This window comes from Populus trichocarpa, chromosome 5, assembly GCF_000002775.5.
Source record: "Populus trichocarpa isolate Nisqually-1 chromosome 5, P.trichocarpa_v4.1, whole genome shotgun sequence".
In the NCBI taxonomy this organism is placed as follows: domain Eukaryota; kingdom Viridiplantae; phylum Streptophyta; class Magnoliopsida; order Malpighiales; family Salicaceae; genus Populus; species Populus trichocarpa.
Genome location: NC_037289.2, coordinates 2,164,936 through 2,185,306, shown reverse-complemented (window position 1 = coordinate 2,185,306; position 20,371 = coordinate 2,164,936). Strand labels below are relative to the sequence as shown.

At 39.0% G+C, this 20,371-nt stretch overlaps 2 protein-coding genes and 1 long non-coding RNA gene across 7 annotated transcripts in view; 1 reads left to right on the top strand and 2 right to left on the bottom strand.

The window, feature by feature from the left end:
- Positions 1–1,601: 1,601 nt before the first annotated feature.
- The window catches only part of LOC18098782 (probable linoleate 9S-lipoxygenase 5), a 38,084-nt gene continuing 19,314 nt past the window's right edge, over positions 1,602–20,371 (bottom strand). For 2 of the 5 annotated variants that reach the window (XM_052452926.1, XM_052452925.1), the window contains exons 2-9: positions 4,705–4,979; positions 4,387–4,627; positions 3,923–4,264; positions 3,740–3,825; positions 3,512–3,619; positions 3,077–3,381; positions 2,723–2,986; positions 1,602–2,534 (exon numbers count right to left, since the gene is read on the bottom strand). In XM_052452926.1, coding sequence (XP_052308886.1) covers positions 1,781–2,534; positions 2,723–2,986; positions 3,077–3,381; positions 3,512–3,619; positions 3,740–3,825; positions 3,923–4,264; positions 4,387–4,627; positions 4,705–4,979 — 2,375 coding nt within the window. In that variant the 3' untranslated portion in view covers positions 1,602–1,780. Of the gene's footprint in view, positions 2,535–2,722; positions 2,987–3,076; positions 3,382–3,511; positions 3,620–3,739; positions 3,826–3,922; positions 4,265–4,386; positions 4,628–4,704; positions 4,995–7,277; positions 7,719–20,371 lie in introns of those variants that run through there. The other 3 variants (XM_052452924.1, XM_006382533.3, XM_024601439.2) reach the window with 3 other exon arrangements.
- Positions 14,545–19,118, bottom strand: LOC18098781 (probable linoleate 9S-lipoxygenase 5). Its single transcript, XM_006382532.3, has 8 exons — positions 18,833–19,118; positions 17,462–17,751; positions 17,141–17,381; positions 16,696–17,037; positions 16,515–16,600; positions 16,324–16,431; positions 15,622–16,190; positions 14,545–15,444 (listed from the first exon to the last, which is right to left on the bottom strand). The coding sequence occupies exons 1-8, from the start codon at positions 19,041–19,043 to the stop codon at positions 14,691–14,693; spliced, it is 2,601 nt and encodes an 866-aa protein (XP_006382594.1). The 5' UTR covers positions 19,044–19,118; the 3' UTR covers positions 14,545–14,690.
- The window catches only part of LOC127905324 (uncharacterized), a 26,966-nt gene continuing 21,543 nt past the window's right edge, over positions 14,949–20,371 (top strand). Inside the window, exon 1 of the long non-coding RNA XR_008059234.1 lies at positions 14,949–15,098. This is a non-coding gene — a long non-coding RNA (uncharacterized LOC127905324). The remainder of the gene's footprint in view (positions 15,099–20,371) is intronic.

Sequence of the window (20,371 nt, the reverse complement as noted above, 5' to 3'; positions counted from 1 at the left end):
TTGTGTTCTTTGGCATCATTCGAAATCATATCCTCTATTTCATGTTTTTTACGCCTGGGGATATTGAATGGACTAAACACGACTTGTTGCTTCCTATTGCTGAGGATGTAAGAGTAGCAGATACACTAGAATGCGTTGGTGCTTATGATGGGGAGGTTTACATGTATACTTTCTTCGGAAAATTTTTCTAGTTAAGATTAGCAACTGGGGCATTACGTTTTCGAATTTGGATGTTGACGGAGAGGATTCTAGTTTGAGAGGCGGACCTTGGTGTGAAGTGTATTTGGTCGAAACTTGTGGCGAGCTCTTTCGTGTTGATCAGTATATAACTCATGAAAAAGCAGTGTTCTCAAGTTGGATTTGGAGAAGAAAACATGGATCAGGTAAATAGAATGAAGAATCATGCATTTTTCATAGGTCCCTTCGGTCAGATTGTTTCACACTTGGTGAAAGATTCAGGAATTCAAGGAAACAAAATCTATTTTACTTTACCGAAAGATAGAGTTCTTTATGAGTATGATATTTCAATGGGAAGTGTGGGAGCATCTTTACCTTGCTCGAATGTTGAAGTTGACTGCCGACCTCAGTGGATTTTACCCCTTGTTAAGGACAAGTAGTTTTTAATCTTGTATTGCTTTACCTTTTTGGATGCTGATGCATCAAAAACTTAGGATTAAATGTCCCATGTTTTTCCATGGTACAATGTTGAGAGGCATGGTATGTTCTAATTTCTACTCACAAAACATTTTGACGAAGTTTAGTTGATTGTTCATATTACTCGGACTTTCATTGTCATAGTTCTACATTACACTCAAGAAGAAATTGCCACTGAAGAAGGGAAAAACCTTCATTCAATTATGCTATTAGAAACATACTCAGACTCTTTTCGGTTTGCTTAGAGACTCGGTTTTCTGGTTTTGAATTCCATGTCAAACAGCAAGCTAGTTAAGCATGTCTGCCATGTTATTAATCTCGTCGGATCGATTTAGCAGAAAACAGACTCTTTGAGGGATGGCTTTCATCAATAACAGAAATAGAAGGGAAACAATAACATAGATTATAAGTTGTAATAGGACGCTCAATCAGTAAGATCTCTCCCTTCCCATTTTTATCTTACTTGGCCTGGCAGGGGAAGGACTGGAACTCATTTGTCAGTACATTTCCTTTAAAATTAAGCAGAATGCTGGTTCTTTGTAACAGCAAATAAAACAGCATGGCAAGCAACTCTGAAATAGAACTTAAGTCTGCTTCATGACAAAAAAAACAAGCATGCATACCCCCGAAAGGCTTTCTCAGAAGATAGTTTTGGTGCATCATTCATCAAGTTAAAGGGGGAAACGATTCTGATTCCAAGGATCACTTCTTCACAATAGTAGCAATAACAAGAGCAAGTTTTCCCCAAGGAAATCATTCATCTAGCAGCTTCTCTCTTAGGAAGAGAGTGTGCCAGCATTTTGAGCTCCTGAAGCAAGAAATGTATTTCCTAACTCTGTTTGGCCTGCTTGAATTTGCTTCTGGTGAAACAAGCCATCGGAAGCACAAATACTTCACAATCTGCAAATTAGCCAATCACAATTTAAGTTAATTCAGTGCCAATCAGAGGACTAAATAACTTTTATTCTGCATTATTTATGAAGCTTATTACATCAAGCATATGTGCCCCAAAGCATCTAATAGGAAATACAGACATTGGTGATTGAAAATACTAGAACTTTTTACTCAAGTTCCTCCATAACAACAAATGATATTAAAGTGATATGGGTTGTCTTCTGGAGTAGATTTAGATCGAAACACTGTTAGGAATGCCCCTTCCAGTGAGTCCAACTTTACTGGTAGGAACCAACAAAGTGTATGGCATCTTGACTGGGCCAAAGCGATTCTTCAATTTATCATCTCTGTTCATATCAAAAATCCTTTTCTCAATGTCTGCCAGTTTCTTTCTAAATTTATCCAAGGCCTCCATCGGTTTACTGTCTGTGGTCCATTCAAGAGTGTCTCGCTGCCCAAGATACACTTCATCTGATGTATGCCTTGAAAGAATTTCTATAAGAGAAATTCCAAGAAGTGTTTGGTACTGGGAGGTGATTGTTTTCAAGAAAGCCTTCTCAGGGTTCGACTTGAGCTCCTCATACTCGGCAGAGCCTTCCTCGGGCATCAACCTACGGCTCATGCTTGGACGATTCGGAAGGAAACCTCCAAAAGGATATTGCCCAAAGTTGATAGCTGCATGGAGGGCTGATGCCACCCATATGATTATGGTGCATGAGTCTATTAGCTCTTCACGAGTCTGCATCTTAGGCCACCAGGGTGCATCTTTCAGGTCACCATGCCCTTCCTCTCTCACTTCCTTCCACCATGATTGGATTTCATAGTCCTCCTGAACTCTATCATCAGTTTTGTAGTAGAAAGAGCAGTAGTCTCTGACCCATTCTTTGATTGCGGACCATATCTCAAGCCCGTCGACAGCATATGGGTAATCTTCTATCAGTAGGCGGACACCATGAGGAGAACTTGGATCTTCAACTGCCACTCCTCTGAATAATTCAAGGTAGCATGTCATTGGAAATATAATAAACCATCATCACAGCATTTATCAGAGTTCAAGTTCTATAGTCCCTGGAGTGTTTACCAGCTTAAAATTCTGTATGTTGTTTAATTTCAAGTTCCAACAAATTATGAACAGCTATGAATTAGCCTTTATTAATAGACTAGGATGTAGTACCTCTTCTTCAGATCTTCAGGAAGTGCTTGCTCGGTGAAATCCCAGCTTTTGTAAAGTGATGCTGACATTTCCAAGGCATACTTCAAAGGATAAACGGTTAATTCCAGGATTCCACCAGCATTGATGAGCACCTGCCTAGCGAGAGCATTTATGTTCATTGTGTCCCGGAAGTGAGGTTTTAGAAGTTCATATATTGGATGAAGCACACTGAGGTGTCTATTTGTTGCAATCACAAATGGTTCGATTGCAGCATGAGTATGTAACCTGTTATCGAAAAAAGAAAATTTAGGAAAAGAAATGAACTAATCAACTGCATCAATATTTTTCCTTCTGATAGATGGTTTTTCTTTGTACCAGTGGCTGATAAGCTGATGATAGCCGGAGTCATTTACACCCACATAAGCTTTAGCCAGCTGCCAAATGGAGCCTTCAACACCATGTTCAGCTGGGGTGTAGATTTTGCTAATGGCTCCAAATTCATCTCCTTCTTCATGGGGCAAGCTTAACTCAATTACAAGAGGCTTCAAAGTCCCATCATCTTTCAAGAAAAGCAGAGTCCTTGTGGCATAAGTGTTTTTTGAAGGAGTGTTTATCTTCCTCAGGTATGGCATTAGTGCATCATGGTGATCTAATATGAACATCCTGTTTTTCTTGATTGCCTATGCAACAAAGACCATTTTAGCTACAATGGCTTGTTTGGGGTGATTGAATTCACCGGTTTCATCTGCGAAGCATCCTCAATCTGATAGTAAACTGAATTGTCACAGAAACTAATCTAGATACCATTACCTCATCTGTGGTCAGTCCCTCCAGATTATTCTTTATGTCCTCCTCAGTTATTTTACTATTTTGATCACCATATTGTTTGCTGTCTAGCTTGCTTTTCGGGGGGAATTCCTGCGTTCCAATCAATGATTATTAGACATAAAGAACAAGAAGATATGAAATCCATTAACTCCCAAAATTCTTCTCTGTACTTCTGAATCGGCAGAGAGATAAATATGGAACTTCATGCACCTCAAGGCGACGAATGACAACAGGGTTTAATCCAGCCAGCATTTCTCTGCCAAATTCTTCATCAGTCCTCCAACCAGTCTTATTCCCTGTATAACACATCACAACTTAAGTTTCCATGGAGATATAAGTGAGTATGTATGTAAATATAGTCCAAACAGCGAGGTTAAGTGTTTTAGTTCAAACCTTCAATCACTTGAGGCATTGGAAATTCGAAAAGATTTTCCCCATCAGTTCGGAAAATCTCCTTGAGCATCTGCAAGGGAATTTTTTCCCTAATATTATCTACTAGGGGACCGTGAGGCAGCTCAATACCTCCCTCATAGAGTTTAAACACATCATCAAAAGAGTCAAACTCATTTGGGGTGCTGTCAAATAATCCTTCCAGTCCAGGTTTAACAACTTGAGCTACGAGTTTCAGTGCATAACCAAGGAAGTCAGCCATCCTCAGGTGACCAAATCGTTCATCTCTCGGAACATAGATGTTTAAGCTCGTCAGAATTGGCAGCCTGCTCTCACTGTTGGGATCTGCTTAAGATGATAAGATCATAGAACAGCTTTAGAAATGACAAGAAATATAAATAACACAATTAAACAGTATAAAAAACTGACTTCTGTTTGCACTGTAAGATTCTCAACAATATAATGACCTGATTCCGTTGCTGCTCGGCCTGTTCTTCCCCTACGAGGATAAGGGTACTCAGAAGACCCACCAAGAACAGGGCGGACATACTTCGCACCCTCGTCAGGATCTCCCAAATCATTGTAGTAAGCATAGTCGTAAACGCGGTCCCATTCCTTAAGCTCTCCTTTTCCATCTCCTCTCAATTTAACCAGTTCTTCTTCCCTGTATTTACGTAGCGGTGCAGGTGCGTCCTGCGGCAGATGAGTCTATACAGACGTATCAGAATTTGTTAGCTCAGGATAATATTTACAGCTACCTTCAGCTTCTACGGTTGCATAATTACCTTGTTAGTGAAGAAAACACGATCATAATTGTAACGCTTTGCAGGATAAATCCAAGAGTTGCAGACAAAGTGGACTCGGCCCTGACCAGGTACATCTTCTAGTGTGACAGTCTTTAGGTAGAATTCACTGTGATGATTATTTCTTATCAGGAGTGCCACTGGAATTCCAATCTCCTCATCCCAATCAAAGGTAACTTTAAATTCCGTCTCGCCGGCGATTAAGGGGTCGATGGTAGTAATCCAATTCTCTAAATTTGCCGGCTTTCCTAGCTTCTCTTTCAAACCATTCTCTACAAAGGGCACCAAAATGCACATTAGCCAGCAGACAGTATAATTTTCTTGAGAAATTGCAGTTCCATTTACAGTGACAATCATGAACGACGGGCTACAAACTTGATCAGCCATGATCAATATATGATCCAACATTCATGAATTTGTCCATCCTATTAGTTAGTTCAGATGAAGCTGCAATGCCCCTTCAAGAACTTTGTTTCATTCAGATGTCCTCACGGCCATTTATTAAATGTTTGTTTCGAAAAGTACAAAACCTACTTCCTCCTAATTGAATTATAAATCTCAAAATAATACCATTTTATTTTTAAAAAATCCACCTCAAACTAAAAATCGGTTCGAACAAAACTTCATATCCACATGCCACCGAGTTGACCCACAAATCATACGAGATTTTGTAACCATGGCCAATAAAGAAGCATGTTAGAACAAAAGAAGAAATTAGCGCAGCAAATCAAGCTATAATTCTACAATAAGCACAGCCAGTCAAGTTTCTTACAGCCTTGTGACCCATCTACCAACAATCCACCATCAAATTATGAAGCTTTTTGTTATCTCCACTTTAACAGACAGTAAAGCAAGTCCATATCTCATAAAATCTAACAAGATCTCTGCATTAACCAATTACTTGAGATCTCTATAAATATTTTATGTACCTGTCATAGGTTTTCTAATAAATCAAATGATAAGCATGAGCACGTAGGGCATGGGATAAGAAATTGGGTGGAATGGGCCCACATAGGAATGAATACGGCCATCATGGGCACCATACAAACCAGGGAAAACTTCACAAATGCCGCCCAACTATACAGAAAATCTCAATCTTATCAGTAAAAAAAAAGGTTTTGGTATCGATTTTACTCTTAAATTTCAGGAATTTTCAATCAAGGGTTTCTGTCTACTTTGAAGACATTCCATCCACGTTTCCAATCAAAATTGTACTTTTCTTTTTGTAAAAACATGACATCATTTGAAAATTTAATGCTTTCTATCAAGTAATTCTTATAAAAGTCATAATTGAGAAATTAAAATAGTTTTAGGGGTAAATTTCCATACAAAAAATAATTTAAGTGCAAAATTGATGCTACCTTAATAGTTTGATGATTTCTTCCTTCTTCTTCTTTTTATTTTATTTTTTATCATAAACACACTCTTGAACATGGTTTAGAAATAGATGACCGGTCAAATTATAGGAAACACGTCCAACTCATGATCCCCAGTAATTCACTCTTTATATATTTAATGTTTTTCTATATAAAATATGACAGGCAAAAATATCCTCCTTATATATTTAATGTTTTCCTATAAAATATGACGGGCAAACTTATATATTTAATGTTTTCCTAAAAACTATGACAGGCAAAAATATCATAGGAAAAAACAATTTCTGCCTTCGAATTTGTTTCATGCATTTTCATAAAGTAACATGGCAGTGACTGTGAAGAGTTGTCACAGCCTTAATGTTCCTGGTCCCTACCATGATGTATGCATCAAATTTGATTATAGCGGGTATTCGATTGGAGCAGGTCACTGAACAGGATAAGGTTAAATTCTCCAACTCATTACACAGCTTGTACCGAGTGACCGTACGGGGCCAGTTTGTTAACATTGATTAAAACGCTGCATATACGTGTGAAAGGAAGACTGTAAACCACACATGGAAAATGGTCAACTATGGAGACTCAAGCATAAATTAATAATCTTGTCACTGTCGGGTTTTAAACTTGCTAATTTAAAATTCTTTGTTCTCCCCACTAGCAAATTTACTGGTTTCCCCAGCCTCCCAACTTTAATTTTCTACTGCAAATCCTATTTGATTGTGTCCCTTGTGGATACTAATCTGCTGCTGATCTGGGTTGAGTGGTCTTTTGGGGTGCTTGGTAGCTAGGTTTAGTTGTTCAGGCTTCTGGCTCTACAGCCCCTGGACCTATTCTCTATTTGTATAAAGCTCAGCTGGCTTGTGGCAAAAGGAGCCATGATTTGCAGCTTACATCCCTTTTCTTTTGTTTATGGACTGCCGCCTCTCATGATGATATCCTGATCTTGGGGAGCAGGATGAGGTTTTTCTTGTGTTTTTGATGTATGTCTAGCTTGTCTTGCTCTTTGGCTTACACTCTCTCCCCATTGGCTTTTTGTATGAATTTCCTCTCCTGGGTGCTTATTCTAGCCCTCTAGGTGTTCTTAATGAACTTCATCAAGCAATAAAAGAAAAACATCTTGGGATTGAAAAGGCATGAAGTACTGAATCAGCAACAAAATGATGAAAGAACTGTTGTATATACCTGGAGGGTCACTTTTAGCAGTTCCAATGACTTGCAGAGAGACTCCTTGGCCTAACAACTCATGGCCACGATCAAGAACCGAAGCATGAAAGTCATTGAATTCTAAGACATTCTTCTTCATCAACACAACAGTGCCTTTGATCTTCATCTTACTGTCCCCTGCACAGCATGATGCGATAGCATTAACGATGTTCTGAAACATTTCTTTCCCTCTTGCCTGGTTGCTCTCTTCTTGGGCTACAAAAAGAATCTACTAAAGCTAGGCTTGTGATGCCAACTAAGGTGAGTGGAGAAGGTCTTTATAGAGAGGGAATATGTACGTGGTAAAGACTGAGAAGCTTCACTTGCCACATTGCATTTCCTTGGAAAAAAGATGAGTTTTGTTAAAGTCTCTCTTTCATATTGAATTTGCCCTGTTGCTAGTCTTTTTACTGGACTTGTGAAGACTGGCCTACTACTTACAAGGACAGGCACTCTACAAGTCCACATGTATGACATGTGCTTTTTTATTTTTTTATTTTGAAGATATCAATTATGATAATTTTCATCATATCAAATTCAATTTGGTTTGAAGACCCTGCATTGAGACAATTAATGAAGGAAGCAATCAAGGACAAATTAAGACAGAGGAGGTTCACACAGCTCCGAATCAGACTTTAATTTGCGAGTAGACTAAGACTTACCGGCCATTATTTACTTCTTTTATGCCTAGTTATCATCACATTAAGCCCGAAGCTCGGGTCATGGATTGGCGGAGTTAATTATATATAGAAAACAAAACTGACTTGAGATAGGCTTGTATCAACCTCGTCAGATTAAGTAAGTTAGAGGAAAGTACAGAAATTAATATGTAGAAGACTATTTACTACATTAAAAAAGGATCAATGGTTTCCTTAATGAATGTGCTCTCACACACAAAAATCCGTTCACAACTTACAAAGAAGAAAGGGAGAGGGAGAACTCCATTGAAAAGTATGATGCTGAAGAAGTGTTTTAACAAATTTGTCTTTCGAGTCAACATTAGAACTTTGAATCTGGTTTAGTAACTCGCTTATGTTGCAGGAAATAAATTAATATTTACTTTTGTAAATGATGAATTGAACGTAAAGAAAATATCTAGCTCCTGTTAGCCCTACCTAGGTGATAAGTACAGTAATAAGGAAATGTTGGTTCTTATCAAGAGCAAATTAATAGCATAGAAAGCAACTCAGAAGTAGCTGCTTCTTGATAAAAATACAAGCACACCTGAAACGTTTCCTCAGGAGTAAGTTAATGTGATAGGAAGCTCAGACTGTAAAATTTCTCCCTTCCCCAGGCTAGCCTGGCAGGGAAAGGACTGGGATGTACTTGGTTAGAACATTTATAATTGAGTAAAGGTATGTCGTTCAGTACCTTCTGCTTCTGCTGATAAAAATGCAAGCAGGCCTTACAAGGCCTGCTGAAGAGAACAATTGTCCATGCATTTCATGCATCATTCAACAAGTTAAAGGAGGGGGGATCTGATTTCAAGAGTCTCTTTTGCAATGGAGTCTAGCTAACAGGTTAAGCTATGGAAAAATGTTAGAACAGTAACAAGGTGTTGTGTGGTCCCGCACCATGTGATGGGGGGACCACCACATTAATTAAGGAGGCAGCTGGCTGCCTCTTTGGTTTAAATTAAATGAAACGGTTACTGTAGATGGTAGTAGCAAAAATTTGAACGAGAGAGCAGAGAAAAACCGAGAGAAAGAAAGAAGAGGAGGCAGCAGAGCAGTCTGTCTTCTTTCTTCGATTTCCAGTTCGTTCACCGTTGGATCGGGCTGAGATTTGGACAGCAGCTTCTAGACACGTTACTCTTCATTCTGAACGGTTGGATTGAAGATTGGTGGTGTGGAAGCTGGTCGTTTTGACAGAAAACGGGGCTGTCAGTGTTGTGAGCTTTTCTCTAACATTACTCTCTTTAATCTTGTTGTAATCCGAGAATAAGTTGTTCTTGATGATATATATGTTGTAGCCCTTAGTTGAATCTGAGGAAGAACAATAGTGAACCCATTATTTGTGATAGTGGAAGTTTTTAGGTGGACTCCGGTCCCGTGGTTTTTCCCGCATCGGGTTTTCCACGTAAAAATCTTGGTGTTGATTTGTGTGATTGTTGCATTATATTTGTTCATTGTTTGATTCTGTTTTTACTGCACAAAGAGGGAAAAAGGATTGGGACTTGTGAATTGTGAATTGTATTCCGCTGAATTGATCCGGTTAGTTGTCCCTAGTTTTCCCAACAAAGTGGTATCAGAGCATTTGGTTGTGTAGATTGAATTCTTGTGCAGTTAAAATGGAAAAGGAAGATTCGGGCATGATAAAGCTCACTTCCTCAAATTATTTTCTATGGAAAACAATGATGGAGGATCACTTATATTGCAATGATTTGGCTTTGCCGATTGAATGTAAAGGAATAAAGCCTGATGATATCGATGATGCAAAATGGAATGGACTAAATAGAAAGGCTACCGCTAATGTTAGAAAATGGGTATCTTCTAAGTCCATTAATCATATTTCTCAAGAACATGACTGCTATACAGTGTGGAAGCTGTTGGAAGAAACCTTTGCCAAGGAGAGTGCACAAAACAAAGTTTTTGTAATTAGAGACCTTGTGAATTTGAAGTATAGAGATGGTGAAGATGCTTCGGTGCATATAAATGTATTCCAAGGGTTCTTGAATCAGCTGTCATTGATGAACCTTGAGTTAGCCGATGAAATGCAAGCATTAATCCTATTGAGTTCATTGCCGGATAGTTGGGAGACTTTGGTAGTGTCACTTAGCAATTCTACTCCGAATGGAAAGCTCACTTTGAAAACAGTGAAGGATTGTATCCTCAATGAAGAGAAGAGGAGGAAAGGGACAAGCACTTCCGAGTCTCATGCACTTGTTACAGAAAGTCGAGGGAGAAGTCAAAGCAGGTTCTCTCACGGCAAGCAAGATGGAGAATCCAGCAATAGAAAAGGCAAATGGAAGCCAAGAGGAAGATCTCAGTCAAGGAAGGGTTTCAAGTGTTATTATTGTGACAAGCCTGGACATATGCAAAAAGATTGCAGAAAGTATAAAAGAGATAAAAAGGGTAGAGATGAAGACAAGAATGAAGAGAATGGTACAGCTGCAGTTGTATCTGATGGTGATGTTGCCATTGTGTGTGATGATGGCTGTGTTAATCTTGCATGTCAAGATACCATCTGGGTTGCAGATTCAGCAGCTTCTTACCATGTTACACCCCGACGTGATTTTTACACATCCTACACTGTTGGTGACTTTGGTCAAGTTAGGATGGGAAATCAAGGGATGGCTAGTGTTGTGGGCATTGGAGATATTTGGTTGGAAACCAATACTGGGTGCAAGTTGCTACTCAAAGATGTTAGGCATGTGCCTGATATGCGCCTACATTTAATCTCTACAGGTACTCTTGATGAAGAAGGCTATCACAGTTACTTTGGAGATGGTAAATGGAAGCTCTCCAGAAATTCCTTGATTGTTGCTAAAGGGAAGAAGATGGGTCTCTACATGTCACAAGCCAAGGTGATCAAAGGGGAGGTGAATGCAATTGAAGATTGCTCTACTGATCTATGGCATAAGCGGCTTGGACATTTGAGTGAGAAAGGCCTTGGCATCCTTGCCAAGAAGAACTACCTTCCATTGAAAGGTATGAACTTGAACACATGTACTCATTGTTTAGTTGGTAAACAACATAGAGTTGCATTTCAAAGATCACCTTCACATAGAAGGTCACATGTTCTTGATTTAGTTCATACTGATGTTTGCTCTATGATTGATAAGTCTCTTGGAGGTGCATTGTACTTTGTTAGTTTTATTGATGATCACTCCAGGAAGATTTGGGCCACTTGTTTGAAATCCAAAGATCAGGTGCTTGATGTCTTCAAGGATTTCCATGCCAGAGTTGAAAGAGAAACTGGCAGAAAGCTTAAATGTATTCGAGCTGACAATGATGGTGAATACAGGGGTCCTTTTGAGAAGTACTGCAGGGAACAATGGTATCAAGTTGGAGAAGACAGTTCCTAAGACTCCACAGCAGAATGGAGTGGCTGAGAGAATGAACAGAACCATTGTTGAAAGAATTAGATGTATGCTCTCTCATGCAAAGCTGCCTAAGTCCTTTTGGGGTGAGGCAATGAAGACTGTAGTTGCCATGATCAACCTTTCTCCTATCAGTTCCTCTTGAGTTTGATGTTCCAGATAGAGTTTGGAAAGGAAAGGATGTTTCCTATGCACACTTGAGAGTGTTTGGATGCAGAGCATTTGTACATGTTCCAAGGGATGAAAGGTCCAAGCTTGACAGCAAGACAAAGCAGTGTATTTTCTTAGGGATCTGAAGATGATGAGTTTGGCTATAGGTTGTGGGATCCAAAGGAGAAGAAAATTGTGAGAAGCAGAGATGTTATCTTCTTTGAAGATCAAACCATTGAAGACTTTGAACTGAAGGAGAAAACAGAGTCTACTACTTTTATTCCATCTAATTCAAATCCAAGACCTACTCCACAGTTACCTTTGATGCCTGTTAATCATGGGGGAGATTTGCAAAATGATGATAATGGTGGTTTTCTTGTTGAGCCATTAGTTGGTGATCATGAATCAACTAATGATGATATTGATGTTATTCCTGAACAGGTTATGCAGGAAGCTCCAGATGAGCCACAATTGAGGAGGTCAACCAGACCTCGCCAACCTTCCACCAAATATTCTCCTCATGAGTATGTGCTGGTTACTGATGGGGGAGAGCCAGAATGCTTTGATGAAGCCATGTCACATAAGAAGAAAAGTGAGTGGTTGCAAGCAATGCAAGAAGAGATGAAATCCTTGCATGAAAACCATACTTTTGAGTTAGTGAAGCTTCCTAAAGGTAAGAGAGCACTCAAGAACAAATGGGTGTTCAGGTTGAAAATTGATGAGCATTGCTCACAACCAAGGTACAAGGCAAGATTGGTTGTGAAAGGTTTCGGTCAGAAGAAGGGTATTGATTTTGAAGAAATCTTTTCACCAGTGGTCAAGATGTCTTCAATCCGAGTTGTGCTTGGCTTAGCTGCTAGTTTGAATCTTGAAGTTGAGCAACTTGATGTAAAAACTGTCTTTCTCCATGGTGATTTAGATGAAGAGATCTACATGGAACAACCTGAAGGGTTTGAAGCAAAAGGTAAAGAGCAGTTAGTTTGCAAGTTGAAAAAGAGCCTATATGGGTTAAAGCAAGCTCCAAGACAATGGTATAAGAAATTTGATTCTTTCATGGTGGATCATGGTTATGACAGGACCACTTCTGATCATTGTGTATTTATGAAAAGGTTTCCAGATGGAAACTTTATTATTCTCTTGTTGTATGTGGATGATATGTTGATTGTTGGCCATGATGCTAAGAAGATTCAGATTTTGAAGGAAGAGTTAAGCAAGTCTTTTGCAATGAAAGACTTAGGACCGGCAAAACAGATTCTTGGCATGAAGATCACACGTGACAGGAAGAAGGAGAAACTTTGGCTATCTCAAGAGAGATATGTCCAAAAGGTACTTGAGAGATTCAACATGAGCAACTCCAAACCGGTTTGTTCTCCACTTGCAAGCCACTTTAAACTAAGTTCTAAACAGTGTCCTTCAAGTGATGAAGAAAGAGATGAGATGAAAAAGGTTCCTTATGCATCCGCAGTTGGTAGCTTGATGTATGTCATGGTTTGCACAAGGCCGGATATAGCTCATGCAGTTGGTGTGGTCAGTCGGTTCCTCTCCAATCCTGGTAAAGAACACTGGTCAGCAGTGAAATGGATACTCAGGTATCTCAAAGGTACTTCTAGTTTCAGCTTATGTTTTGGTAATGATAAACCTGTGTTGGATGGATACACAGATGCAGATATGGCTGGTGATGTTGATTCTAGAAAGTCCACATCAGGATACTTGATGAAGTTTGCAGGGGGAGCAGTCTCATGGCAATCAAGGTTGCAAAAATGTGTGGCATTATCCACTACAGAGGCTGAATATATTGCTCTTACTGAAGGGGGCAAAGAGTTGTTATGGATGAAGAAGTTCCTACATGAACTTGGCCTAGTTCAAGAGAACTTTGTGTTGCACTTGTGACAGTCAAAGTGCAATCCATCTCAGTAAGCATCCTACTTTTCACTCTCGATCAAAGCACATTGAGGTTAGATATCAATGGATTCGAGATGCTATGGAGATGAAGTCATTTGTTGTTGAGAAGATCCATACCGATAACAACGTGTCAGACATGATGACCAAACCTCTACCGAGAGAGAAGTTTGAGTTTTGCAGAAGGGAGGCAGGCTTGTCAGAGCCTCCTAAATTGAAGCTTACATGTTGATCGCCAGTATGGCGAATTCCTCACATGGTGCGTGAGGGGGAGATTTGTTGTGTGGTCCCGCACCATGTGATAGGGGGACCACCACATTAATTAAGGAGGCAGCTGGCTGCCTCTTTGGTTTAAATTAAATGAAACGGTTACTGTAGATGGTAGTAGCAAAAATTTGAACGAGAGAGCAGAGAAAAACCGAGAGAAAGAAAGAAGAGGAGGCAGCAGAGCAGTCTGTCTTCTTTCTTCGATTTCCAGTTCGTTCACCGTTGGATCGGACTGAGATTTGGACAGCAGCTTCTAGACACGTTACTCTTCATTCTAACGGTTGGATTGAAGATTGGTGGTGTGGAAGCTGGTCGTTTTGACAGAAAACGGGGCTGTCAGTGTTGTGAGCTTTTCTCTAACATTACTCTCTTTAATCTTGTTGTAATCCGAGAATAAGTTGTTCTTGATGATATATATGTTGTAGCCCTTAGTTGAATCTGAGGAAGAACAATTGTGAACCCATTATTTGTGATAGTGGAAGTTTTTAGGTGGACTCCGGTCCCGTGGTTTTTCCCGCATCGGGTTTTCCACGTAAAAATCTTGGTGTTGATTTGTGTGATTGTTGCATTATATTTGTTCATTGTTTGATTCTGTTTTTACTGCACAAAGAGGAAAAAAGGATTGGGACTTGTGAATTGTGAATTGTATTCCGCTGAATTGATCCGGTTAGTTGTCCCTAGTTTCCCCAACACAAGGACAAGTTTTCATCATCACAACGAAAATTATCCACTTATAATTGTAGTTCCTGTCTTGGGAAGAGAAAATGTGTCAGCATTTTGAGCGCTTAAATCAAGAAATGGAAGTTCCCTTTAAACTCTGCTTGGTCAGCTAATTAGCCCATCAGCAAGTACGATGTTATTGTTTAAGTAAATTCAACTCCAATCAAATGACAAAAAAGAACAACTTTTATTCTGCATTATTTATAGAGTTTATTACATCAGGACATATGTGGCTTGGATGCTAACAAGAATCAGCTACTGCTTTCATACCGACAAATGAGTAAGAATAGAATAAATAGTCTTATGGAGAAGATTTAGAGTGAGACGCTGTTAGGAATTCCCCTTCCAGTGAGTCCACCTTCACTGGTAGGAACCAACAAAGTGTATGGCACCTCGACTGGACCGACCCGATTCTTCCATTTCCCAGCTTTGTTCATGTCTAGCATTTTGTCCTCGATTTCTGCCAGTTTCTTTCCAAATTTCTCAAACGCCTCTAATGGTTTCTTGTCTGCTGTCCATTCATGAGTGTCTCTCTGTCCAAGATACACCTCATCTGAGGAATGCCTTGACAGAATTTCTATGAGGGAAATTCCAAGAAGTGTTTGCAACTGTGCAGTGATTGTTTTCAAGAAAGCCTTATCAGGGTTCGACTTGAGCTCCTCATATTCAGGAGAGCCTTCCTCGGGCATGAACCTTCGGCTTACGGTTGGACGATTGGGAAGGTAGCCTGCATAAGGGTACTGACCAAAATTGACAGCTGCATGGAGAGCTGATGCCACCCATATGATTATGGTGCATGAGTCTATTAGCTCTTCACGAGTCAGCATCTTAGGCCACCAGGGTGCATCTTTCAGGTCACCATGCCCTTCCTCTCTCACTTCCTTCCACCATGATTGTAGTTCAGAATCCTTTTGAATCATCTCATCATTCTTGTAGTAGAAAGAGCAATAGTCTCTGACCCATTCTTTGATTGCTGACCATATCTCTAGCCCATCAACAGCGTATGGATAGTCTTCTATCAGTAGGCGAACACCATGTGGAGACTTTGGATCCTCAACTGCCACTCCTCTGAGTAAACAAGGTAGCACATGTCATTGAAATGAAATACAGCATCATCACAGAATTAACCATAGTCTAAGTTCCCAACGCATTTCTCTGTGGTTTTTTTAATTTCAAGTTCTAAGATTCTAGCAAATTAATTATGAACAACTATGAATTAGCCTTTACGAGTAAACTAAGGTTTACCTCTTCTTCAGGTCTTCAGGAAGTGCTTGCTCTGTGAAATTCCAGTTTCTGTAAATTACTGATGACATTTCCATGGCATACTTTGCAGGATAAACTGTTGATTCCAGGATTCCACCAGCATTGATGAGCGTCTGCCTAGCGAGCGCATTGATGTTCATTGTGTCACGGAAGTGAGGTTCCAAAAGTTTATAGATTGGGTGAAGCACGCTGAGTTGTCTATTTGTTGCAATCACAAATGGCTCACTCACAGCATGAGTGTTCAAGAAATGGCTAATAAGCTGATGGTAACCGGAGTCGTTAACAGCCACATAAGCTTTAGCCAGATCCCAAATGGAGCCTTCAACACCATGTTCAGCTGGGGTGTAGACTTTGCTAATGGCTCCAAATTCATCTCCTTCTTCATGGGGCAAGCTTAACTCAATTACAAGAGGCTTCAAAGTCCCGTCATCTTTCAAGAAAAGCAGAGTCCTTGATGCATAAGTCTTCGTGGTAGTAGTGTTTATCCTCCTCAGGTATGGCATCAATGCATCATGGTGATCTAATATGAACATCCTGTTCTTCTCGATCGCCTATTCAGAAGCAAAGTGTTTCAGCTACAACATGTCTTTTGGGAAGATTAAATTCATCAATTACATCCGTGAAGCGTTCACAGATCCGATTCTAAACATAATTGTCGAAGAAACCAGTCGAGAGATGGCTTACCTCATCTATGGACAGTCCATCCAGACTATCCTTGATGTGCTCCTCAGTTATGGTGCTGTTTTGATCACCATAAAGTTTGCTGTCTAGCTTGCTTTTGGGAGGGAATTCCTGCAATAATTTGTTCTTAGACACAAGAAAAACAAAAAATATAAATTTTGCCGAAAGAAAAACTTGTTGCAGCTTTAGTGTACCTCGAGACGACGGATGATAACAGGGTTTACTCCTGACAGCATTTCTCTACCGAATTCTTCATCCGTCCTCCAAGCAGAATTGCTCTCTGTATAATTAATAGATCACAATTAAGTTGCTGAAAAAGAGAAAGTGACAGTCTAAGAACAGCACAAGCATAGAGTTAAATGCATTAGTTCAAACCTTGAATCACTTGAGGCTTTGGAAATCTGAAAAGGCCTTCTCCATCAGTCGGAATAATTTCCTTGAGCATCTCCACGGGAATGTTTTTCGTAAGATTTTCTAGTAGGGGACCATCAGGCAGCTTAAACCCTCCCTCATAGAGATCCAGTACATCATCAAAGGAGTCAAACTCATTAGGGGTGCTGTCACATAAAGCTTCCAGTTCAGGCCTAATAAATTGAGCGACGGATTTCAGTGCATAAGCAAGGAAGTCAGACATCTTCAGGTGACCGAATCGTTCATCTCTTGGAACATATATGTTTAAGCTCATGAGAAGCGGCTGCCTACTCTCAGTGTTGGGATCTGTTTAGATCACGGAAATTGTAAGAGTGTGAACAAAAAATAAAATCACAAACCATTGATGATAACATGAATGCGAGATGACGCACAACGGGCCGGTAATGACCTGATTTTGCTGGTGCTCGGCCAGTTCTGCCCCTACGAGGATAAGGGTACTCAGAAGATCCACCAAGAACAGGGCGGGCATACTTTGCACCCTTGTCAGGATCTCCCAAATCATTGTAGTAAGCATAGTCGTAAACGCGGTCCCATTCCTTAAGCTCTCCTTTTCCATCTCCTCTCAATTTAACCAGTTCTTCTTCCCTGTATTTACGTAGCGGTGCAGGTGTCTCGTGCGGCAGATAATTCTATACAAATGTATCAGGATTTGTTAGCTCATGAGGAAAACATTTACAACTACCTTCAGCTTTCTATGGTGCATAATTACCTGGTTAGTGAAGAAAACGCGATCATAATTGTAACGCGTCGTAGGATAAATCCACGAGTTGCAAACAAAGTGGACTCGGCCTTGGCCAGGAACATCTTCAAGTGTGACAGTCTTGAGGTAGAATTCACTGTGATGATTGTTTCTTATCAGAAATGCCCCTGGAACTCCAATCTCCTCATCCCAGTCAAAGGTGACCTTGAAAGCCGACTCGCCGGCGGTTAAGGAAGTGATGGTGGTAATCCATTCTTCCAAATATGCAGGCTCTCCTAGCTTCCCTTTCAAATCATTCTCTACAAAAGGCACCAAAATCCACTTTAGATAGCTAATTACAGTATAATCTCAGGAAATTGCAGGTCCATTTACTGTTATTATAATTACAAATGATGTGACAATTATGGTGGGATATATAGAGTCATGCAACACAAAATATCTCACTTGCAATGAAATTTCGTTTCGAGGTATAGGTTGTGGCATGCGGTTTGTTGAAAGGTAAGTGAATTTATGCTTCTCAAAATCACTATCAAATAATGCATGGAGTTCGATGAGACGACAAATACTATATGGCATCTGCATATGTTCATGTATTGAAAATACTATTTTTACCTTATCTTGATTAATAAATAAAACATGAGGTTTCTCTTCAGGTTAAGAACTAATTAATAGAGTAATCCCTTACTTCATAATTAAATCAAGCTATAATTCTACAATTAAGAGCAGCCAATCAAGTCCCTCGATAAGCCTTATGCCCCCTCTACTACAAAGGCAATTATATCTAATTATGAAATATTAGCAGGTCCAAAGATTATATAAACGAAATAAAAAAAAGGTCCACTTGAGGTGATGCCCGTGACTTGGTTTGGCCTCATTTCGATTTAGAAATTTACTCTAAGCACACTGCATTTAGGTATATGTAATGTCAGAATCTTTATGCCCCTAGTCCTCGACATGATCATCCATACATGTCCAAAAAGTAGCAGTAGTGGGTTTCGTGCCTTACCAAATCAACTTGTATGCTCCCTGTGGTGTTTATGCACAAGTTTCTACTTTTTTCAAGCACAAACAATATATTAAAAAGTGATGATCCATTCCTAATCAAGTCATTAAGAAGTAATTAATTGATGAGTCTTTAACAAGCAGATCATGAACATGATCTTGGTTCCTCTTATCTGATTTCCTTGATACGCTACAAATATTTTGCTTGCTTTACTTCATCCAAGGTGAAGTACGTCCATGCATGGATACTAGTAAACTACAGAGAATGAAGCATAAGAAGATGGTTCCTGAAGAGGTTCAGGCTCAAATTATCCCACAAAAAATGGTTTTCGAGGTTGAAAAAGCAACAAAATAAAGAAATATATATCAACGACTCACCAGAGGGATCACTGTTAACAGCGCTAACGAGTTGCAGAGAGACTCTTTGGCCTAAGAACTCATGAACACGATCAAGAACTGATGCATTGAAATCATTGAAGTCCAGAACATTTTTCTTCATCAGCACAACAGTCCCTTTGATTTTCTTCACCATCTTTTTAGTACCATTACTATGATCACCTGTAATGGCATCAATAATGCTATGCAACATTTTTCTCTCTTTTTCTTGCTTGCTTCGTCTCTTGGCGTCAACAAAGAATATAAAGACAATTGCTTGTGTTAGGAATTATTGTGAGAGGAAGGTATGATTGTGTGGTGGTATTTATAGTGAAATATACGCATGTGGAAGCTTCATTGCAGGTTCTGTTCACTTGCTTTTTTAAAGAAAAATGAAAATCACTTTGATAAAAGTCTTCTTCTTCATTTAATGATTTAGCTATGATCCTATTGCTAGTCTTCTGATAGATATATTCAAGGGAGACTGACCTACTTCTTTCAAGGACTTGTACTACACACGCACCCACATGGACTTTTTTTATTTTGAAGATCTCAATTATATTAACTTAGATTATGTGCATCAAATCCAGTTTGATTTGAGGAAATATAAAAAATAATTTCAAAGGAGAATTTTTTTTTTAAAAAAGGTCATTGTTCAATTGTTGAAGGGAGCAATCAAGTGACAAATCGTAGAGGGTTACTAAACCATTCAATCCATCAGGTTGATCTGAAACCTAGTTAAAATTAATTTTTTTTAAAAAAATAAGTGAAGTTGATCTAAAATATTTGGGTTAATCTAGGACTCGGTTGATTACATTAAAATTTATTAATTTTTTTTATATAATTCAGGGGTTGTTTTAAATTTAAAAATAAATAAATAAATTCAAATTAATTTGTCTAATCAGTAACATTGATTTTACACCGGATCAACCTCTCAATCAGGATTAATAGTTATGCTTCTCACATTGTTTGTTCCAAGTTCCATGAAGAATGGTAGGATTCTTGGTGGCTTGTATAGCAGCCCTTTCGGAATTCATACAAGCATTCCTGTTTTTTATCCTTCTTTTTACGTGTACTGGTGTGCTTCACCAACATAAAATAGTAGAAGCAATTTTACATATGCTTTTCACGTTTTATATAATGAAGAACCATATCCATGGCTGCTTTAGGAAGAAACCAAGAGAATATTACTATATATTCTAATAGCTTGTAAAACTTGAAATAAAACAACAATGTTGAGAAATTGATCTCTCAAACAAAAGCATTCTTATCTTGACCATGTACTCTTCCATGATGCTATCCAAAAAAAAAAAAAACCATCCTGATCTAAATATATTCCAAGTTGAATTAAATTCCTGTTTTCCTTTACCATATCTCCAGCTTGGAATGCATTTATTAATTATTTTTTTCCTGCACAGTAGCTTATGATTTCTTCCAGTTTCAATAACTCTAATTTATTTATTTAATTTTTACATAACAAGAAATTAAACATGGCACGTTTCGTTGGTGAAATTAAAATTAAGTTTTTATTATTTTGTAATT